Source organism: Limulus polyphemus, unplaced genomic scaffold (genome assembly GCF_000517525.1).
Source record: "Limulus polyphemus unplaced genomic scaffold, Limulus_polyphemus-2.1.2 Scaffold3710, whole genome shotgun sequence".
In the NCBI taxonomy this organism is placed as follows: Eukaryota; Metazoa; Arthropoda; class Merostomata; order Xiphosura; family Limulidae; genus Limulus; species Limulus polyphemus.
This window is the reverse complement of record NW_013669320.1, coordinates 39,038-47,460: the sequence shown is the minus strand read 5'-3', so window position 1 is coordinate 47,460 and position 8,423 is coordinate 39,038. Positions and strand designations below refer to the sequence as shown.

Below are 8,423 nucleotides of genomic sequence, written 5' to 3'. Positions count from 1 at the left end.
ACATTCACCCAGTTAATCTAAACTGTACATTATATTCTTAGGATTTTGCTTCTTTTAAAATTACTTAATTGGATCAAATTCACAATAGGTAACTCTCTCTCGACGAGCTCTTACTATAGAAGCAAACTTTCTAACCAATTTATTGGTGTTTAACATATTCGATGTCTTATTAAAGTATACGTGCGTTTGTGTGTTTGAATTCACTATGGGTACCCTTTTCTGCGCTTTTGTTTTACACAGTTACGTTCAAAACTTAATTCATTGAATCTTCATTTACAGAGCAGTGTAACGATAGAGTAACATTCTTTTTTAGGGTAGCGCCATCTAATTTTCACAATTAAATTTTGCAGTTATCAGTTTTATCTTTATACATAATACACGCTCGCATATATTTGCATTTAAAAGATAAAATACAATAAAACCAAAAGATGATCATAAGTAATATAGAAAGGAGAGCTGACATGTTAGAATGGTCAATGTTTGAGTTGTTTGGTGTAGACTGCGGGTTTAAGTTGTTTGGTGTAGGCTATGGATTTAAAGCATGCGATGAAGATTATCAAATTAAAATGTTTCATACATCTATGGACTTGAAGTTGTGATAAAAACTTTGGATTTTAAATGTCTGGTATAGATTATGGACGTGAAAAGTCCGGTTATACCTTAGAAAGATGAACAAACTACTTTGTGATAAAGAAAATTTAGGAAGTGATCTAAGGATTATATCTGCCTAATGGAACCTTTAGAAAAAGACTGGGAATATACTTTGGCAAGCGATACATGGAGTTAAGCTAGCTGTTGTAATTAACACTGGCAATCATTTAATAGAGCTAAGTTACAGGATGGGCAATGGATTTCAGAGAAAGGAGGTAGAAAATTAAAATGTTGAGCAGAATTTTTAACAAATGTCTTAATAGAAAGAGACAACAATTTCTAAGATAATAAAAAACTTAGCTCCTCTCACTTTCCAAATACAATTAGGTAGTTTTAATTTGCCAGTCGACACTGGATTTATATATGTGCATATGGTTTATAAAGTTCAACATCTACCAGAGCCAGTTGTAATCAAGATGCTTCAAGGAAAGTTTCTTAAGGACTTTCAAACAGGAATGATATATTATATATTGAAATAGTACTGGTGATACGAGTGTCTGAAAAATTTTAGTCCACCTGTTCATACACTGTAAATAATATACTAATCTGAAAATATTGGCCTGATAATACAAATGAATTTATTTGTCAGTTCATATAAGCTTTGAAACTTGCTCTGAATTAATATATTACATATTGCATGAAATTTACCATTAACAATTTTAACTGAAGGATAAACTACATATCACGGGTGGGCTGCAAGCCTACAAGCCTTCTATTACAGAATTGAGTTCAAAACTTTTGCCTTCGTGTTGCTTCAAATAAAAATTATGGAAGATCATTATGCAGAACTTATTGTGTGATCCGGATGGACAGGTTTCATCTGGATAGTACTTTGATTATGACTACGATGTTCCAGTGTGAAGTGCGGTAAGACCCGGTTTTGATTGGTTGCAACTAGGTAAACTTACAGCTGTTAAAGAAATCACGATTGTCTTGTTGTCTTGGACAATGGTGCACTATTTGTATTAATGGAATTCTATGAGAAAGGGCAATAGATCACTCAGCACTTTAATGAGTCGTGACCTATAGCTTGTCATGTGTAGAAATATTTGAGGTAAATAATGTTCAAAATAATATATGACCATGCCAGAGTCTTTCCAAATTAACTACAAAAGCTGCCTAAGGAATAACGTAGAAAATTCACGACATTTGGACTTTCTTCATAATAGAAACTTTCAGAGAAGGAGTGGGTAAATTGCGTGTAATACACACACCATTATAAATTAAGTTTAAAATATTAAAATGCACGAGAGCGTTTTCCTAGACACATATTCAGGGTACTAGAAAAATATATTTAATGTGCTAGATTTTCAGTATCCACCAAATCAACGGCAAATCTAGTTACTTGATTAATTATCCTTTCGAACTGTTTTTTGTACGATACAAGGTTACTGAGCTAGTCACAGGAAAACTTAAATTTATTTCAACATAATACACTCAAGGTCGTCTGGTTTTTCACCGATCAACAAGATAAGTTTCTCAATCTCGTTTTAAGCGTTAAAAAGTCTCTTTTATTACAAGAAGCTATCCAAACATCCTTTGTACTTCGTCCAAGGAGCAGAGACTCTACTCTTAGATGGTGTAGTTAATCATGAATCGTCATAGAGTATTAATTTTGGCTAAGATCTTCTGGTTTTTAGTTTTATTCTGTTTAGATAGAACTAATGAGGCGGCTAATACAACAGATTTCGTTCCTCCGTATCTGCCGTCAGACAATGGAGATAATTTATTAAGCACAAAACTCACAACATCAGCGCAAAGAGACATCAGGAACTCAACAGAAGAAATCACAAGCTCAACAGAAAGAAACATTACAAACCCAACAGAAAGAAACGCAGTTAATTCAACAGAACGAGACATCATAAGCTCAACAGAAAACATAATTAAGTTGCACAAAATGCTTAAAACGTCCAGAAACGTTGACTCTTCTCTAACTCCTGAAGTGACTACAAAGAACCCCATTTCTCAATGGTTGAACATTGAAAGAAGAATGAAAGAAATTATCAATTCTGTCTTGAAGCAGTTCCTTCCTAACATAATAAGGATGTTTTCTACTATTGAATTATCCGGTCCCTGCTATTCTAGTTTGTTGAAAACAGCGTTGGCTGTCCGGAAGTTGAAGTCTTGGGCAATGAAAAGTGAGTAAGATTTTATAAATATCAAGAAAAGCAATCTAGAAAAATAAGATAAGATGAGATTCAGATATTTCTAGCGTTGTTTGTGGTCTCGGTAAATCTCGCACAAAGCTACTCGAAGGCTAACTGCGCTAACTGTACAAGATTGTAAACATTTATCTTGCAATATTAAAGCCACAGAGTACCACAGGAAGAACCTATGTATTTTATTCAAGCAACAGTTTGTTTGTTTGTAATTAAGTACAAAGTTACACAATAGACTACCTGCGCTAACTGTACAAGATTGCAAACATTTATCTTGCATTACTAAAGCCACAGAGTACCACAGGAAGAACCTATGTATTTTATTCAAGCAACAGTTTGTTTGTTTGTAATTAAGTACAAAGTTACACAAGAGGCTATCTGTGCTCTGCCAACTACGGGTATCGAAACCTGGTTTCCAGCACGATAAGTCCGCAGACATATCCCTGTGCCACTGGGGAGCTTATAAAATGTAGTCCCAACTTTGGTAACTTTATATACTTACCTGTAGGTCAAAGTAAGGATTAAATTTTATAAAATTGTGATTGTGGTTTTAATTCTTGTTTCATTACTTTTATAGAAGGATCCCTACTTCATTTTAATGCCTCCAGTGGCACAGCGGTATGTCTGCGGACTTACAACGCTATAAACCGGGTTTCGATACCCGTAGTGGGCAGAGCACAGACAGCCCATTGTGCTTAACTACAAATAAACAAATTCTCATTTGGGCGGCCAAAATAGCATGAATATTACGTATATACTTAATTAGAATCACATGTAGGACATATGGTGTGCGTGGTTAACTCCGAACTACATGATACTCTAAATGTACATATGGAGATTACTTTAGCACATTGTATTAGCTTATTTACTCTATGCTTAGAATCACATGTAGGACATATGGTGTGCGTGGTTAACTCCGAACTACATGATACTCTAAATGTACATATGGAGATTACTTTAGCACATTGTATTAGCTTATTTACTCTATGCTTAGAATCATTGATCAGTTTATTCTTTCGGACTGAAAACGCAAAAAAGTCAATTATGGAGGAGTATCTCACCCAAGAGTACGCCATATTTTGTAAACATCATGCATGTTCTTTAACATAAAGTGGTTATTCTGGGTTATAGCATTAAACACTGGGTTTCAATGCTCGCTGTGGGCAGAGCTTTGCGCTTAACAACAAACGAACGTTTTAAATCTTTCTGCAGTTGGGAGTAAAGAACGCAGACTAAAGCTTGCTTAAAAAAAATAAATAAATGTGTCATGTTCTGGTGTAGAAGGTTGCAAAATTTAGCCTAGAGCTTGCTTAAAAATTGAAAAATAAATAGACGTGACATGTTCTCGTGCAAGTTTTTTCCCCCTTTCCCCCCTGTAGCTTTTAATCAGATGAACGTGTTTGTAAAAGACAAAGTAAAACTAGTCACGTTTAGTGCACAATCATTTTAAGACAAATTTTACAAATTTGAATGAGGTCTTGTTTAAAATTATTACAAGAGACTTGCATTAATCACCACGTGTACATAGAACAAATGAAGGTCGGGATTCTAGTGACTTAATGACCTATTACTTGTTTATAATTCTAAATAATTACGTTCTGCTTATTTTAGTGACATTTTACAATGCGACTAAAGTAGTTCGTCCTTATAACTTGTAATGTAATGTTGAATCATGTTAAATCACTTGCTTGTGAAACAACTATACTGATCACGTATACGTAGTTATCCGCAAGAAATAAAATAATCAGAAATAGATCATAATATGTATATTACACACTAATCACAAGCTTCAGTTTTTGTGATTATGAGCTGTAAGAGATTTTTTACTGAGTCATATTAAATTATACGTTTCTGAATAAACAATAATTTTGTACATATGGTTTTTATCCATTAGAATGATTAGATAAAGGGGCTTATTACAAAGCAGATTATACAATCCAATAATTTTTATCCTATGATAAAGATGGCTAATGATTAATCTGTTTTTGTTGTTGTTTTTCATTTACCCAGTGTTAGATGCTTCTGGAAAGATACCTTCTGGAATTGCCGAGGGGACAACTACCACCTTTGGAGCGTACGACCTGTGCCTTGGTATTATCGCGAATAACAAAAGAACAAAGAAAGTAGATTTCCGTGGGAAATATTGCTTGTTAGAGATACTGTCACCATTTCCTACAACGCCACTGGATCCCAGATTACAAGATACGGTAGGAGCTTTATGCTTGATTGAGCGCTTATAACACTAAAATTCAGGGTTCGATCCCGTGATGAGCACAGCGCGGGTGCCCCAGGTGCAGCTTTACGCTCAAGCAAACAGATTTTATACTTTGATTTTACTGAACGTAATAATCAGTAAGGTAAACCGTTAATTTACCATGACTCAGGATAATTTCAGTATAAGAATATTTCGCTAATTGTAAACGCCTGACTTAGTGATATAATTGAAGTGTAAAGCACTATTGTTCAAGCGTTTTAATCTTTACCTCAAACATCTTGTGTTTCTTGCATATGTGCCCCCCAGTGGCACAGCGGTATGTCTGCGGACTTACAACGCTAGAATCCGGGTTTCGATACCCGTGGTGTGCAGAGCGCAGATAGCCCATTGTGTACCTTTGTGCTTAATTACAAACAAACAATTCTTTCATATGTGTTCGTTCGATACATGTGAAATACTGAGGTAATACTTTCGGTATCCCAAATATTTGGACTTAACTTCAACATAATTAACTTAAAGCAATGATGCAAATATGTAACTACAACCAGAAACCCAGGGAGGACCTGGGTAGCCTTTGAAATTACAAAGCCCTAGCTTCAGTACAATAACTTGAAATAGTGAATTCTCATAGGTATCATAATAATAGAGTATATTTATAAATAATACAAGACCCAGCATACTAGTCCCCCGATGGGTTAACGATAAGTTTACAAACTTACAACTCTAAAATCTGGGGTTCCATTCTTTGTGGTGGACAGAATGTAGAAAGCTTATCGTGTGGTTAAAACAACAACAAACAGTACAATACGAACGCGTTTAGTTTCTTGTTCGATCTTTTCAAAACGATAACAAAAATACACTTCTATAAAGCTGCATGTTTAACAACAACAAAACAACTAAATGTCTCATTTTAAACATAACAGCAAATCTTTACAGATGTTTACCGAATTTACAGTAAATAACGCTTTATGTTCAGCAGTTATCCTAAAGAACCAAAGTAAGCAATGCTTTGTGTACAGAACCTGTCCTATGCTCTAAAGACCCACAATAAGTAATGTTTTGTGTTCACCACCCTGTCTTAAAAACCCACAGAAAGTAATGCTTTGTGTCCAACACCTGTCCTAAAGACCCACAATAAGTAATGTTTGTGTTCAGCACCTGATCTATGTTCTAAAGACCCACAATAAGTAATGTTTTGTGTTTAGCACCTGAGCTATGTTCTAAAGACCCACAATAAGTAATGTTTTGTGTTTAGCATCTGATCTATGTTATAAAGACCCACAATAAGTAATGTTTTGTGTTCAGCACCTGATCTATGCTCTAAAGACCCACAATAAGTAATGTTTTGTGTTCAGCACCTGATCTATGGCCTAAAGACCCACAATAAGTAATGTTTTGTGTTTAGCACCTGGTCTATGCTCTAAAGACCCACAATAAGTAATGTTTTGTGTTCAGCACCTGATCTATGCTCTAAAGATCCACAATGAGTAATATTTTGTGTTCAGCACCTGTTCAAAATAGGCGCGGAGGATGATGAAATAAGTTGCTTATATTGTTCCATAACAACAAACAACACACAGAACATATATTGTATAGTTCTTGTGAAACACCTTGAAACAGGAAGTTGATAGAGTCGTTGTCTAAATGGATTCACTTACAGGCATTAGATACAGATATTTTAGAACATTTGAAACTTAGATTTCCATACTAGTAAAAATAAATACAAATTATTGTGGCTGAATGAATTAGCGTTTGAGATTAAATGCTTTAAACACTGAAGATAACAAGAATAGATGTTGTAAGCACTGTTTTTACATGATTTCTATATTCATCCTATATTATTAACTGCAATGAGATATGTGTGATACCTCTCTTTGTTTAATATAGATGTCTGAAAAGAATGAAGACTCGATTTATATACAGTCAAAAACTAGAAGATACATAGTCAGTTCAGTGTTTTTGTTTCTTATGAACTCGAATAAAATGGTTTTAAAACAATAAAAAGTCCGAACACATACGGGATACTTCTGGTATTTAATCGCTACGGCGTGAATCGAACAAAATACAATTCAAACAAAAGAAGATTTCGTCTTAATTTACATCAGGATCATGCTTACCGAAACTCACTTACATCGACCAAAATATTCTCATCGTCCACAAAGTATCTGTGACAAATTTCTAACCCGCGAATAACAGAAACCTCGACTATAAAGCTGCAATTGTTCACGTTTTTGAAATGGAGACTAAAGCAGTAAGTGATACGAAGACCTTTAGTAATTTGTTTAAGCTTAACTTCTACGCATAGAAATAATGTGACCAGTCCTGATATCACATATTAATAAGATAATCTGTTCTGTTCTGGGTCATTATAGCTAAAAATAATCTTATTAGCTGCATCTACAGTGTCATAAACTATATAGCCAATATAATCAACAGTCGGGTAGAGAAGCCATTTATACAAATTACTGAATCATGTTATACTTAAAATACATTAGTCCAACGTATACCTGGTATTAACTAGGAAATTTGGTAGTTAGGATGATTTGATTAGATTATAGGGGGGGGGGGGGAGTAGGTTCCAAAACGGGAATTACTATTACGATAATCCAAACGCGATAAAGAACGCACAATCTGTAAATAGCTTGAGAAGCTGATTCATCGTTCTTGAATAATGAATATAAAGGAGCAACAGTTGTAAAAATAAAAAGGTTGCATCAAAATTCACAATTTAAACTGACTGACTTACAACTGTACGTGGAGACCATTTGACTAGTTCCGAGAAAATATAATATATATAAAATCATGGGCTCCCCAGTGCCAACGGTAAATCTGGTAGGGACAGCACAGATAACCCATTGAGCAGTTTTGTGCTTATAACTAAACAATGAGACAATGAAACCATGTGAATAAAACAAATCTCATTCAATAACCACGCTGTTTAACTTACTCAAAACTCTCGGCCACGTCAACGTTTCCTCATAAATATATTTATCTCTCATATTTACTAATAACACAGGCCTGCGATGGTTTTATTGCCATGATATTTTTACATGTTTTACAGTGATTCCTGCACGCTGGATCACGTACAGATTTTTCATAAAACGTCATAACGCAATACATAAAAGAAATACCCCAACACGTAGTTTTGAGACTGAAAGACGTAGATTTCAGACACACAAACACAAAAATCAGGATGAATGAGGATGCATATTCGTTTGACATCAATGTTCTTCCTTTTCCTTCAGTTTGTTCGTATTTTTGTTAACAAACATAACAATAAAAAATGTTCATTGTGGTAAACGAAATAATAATTTGATTTAAGTAAGAGTTTTTTTTCTTCTCGATTTGTAAAAAATCCTTACGTGATAGAAAAAAAATGAATATTATTTTCGAAATCT

General features: G+C 34.4%; 1 protein-coding gene across 1 annotated transcript in view; it reads left to right on the top strand.

The window, feature by feature from the left end:
- Positions 1-2,187: 2,187 nt before the first annotated feature.
- The window catches only part of LOC106469891 (nose resistant to fluoxetine protein 6-like), a 27,702-nt gene continuing 21,466 nt past the window's right edge, over positions 2,188-8,423 (top strand). The window contains exons 1-2 of the mRNA XM_013930411.2: positions 2,188-2,789; positions 4,821-5,017. Coding sequence (XP_013785865.1) covers positions 2,243-2,789; positions 4,821-5,017 — 744 coding nt within the window. The 5' untranslated portion in view covers positions 2,188-2,242. The remainder of the gene's footprint in view (positions 2,790-4,820; positions 5,018-8,423) is intronic.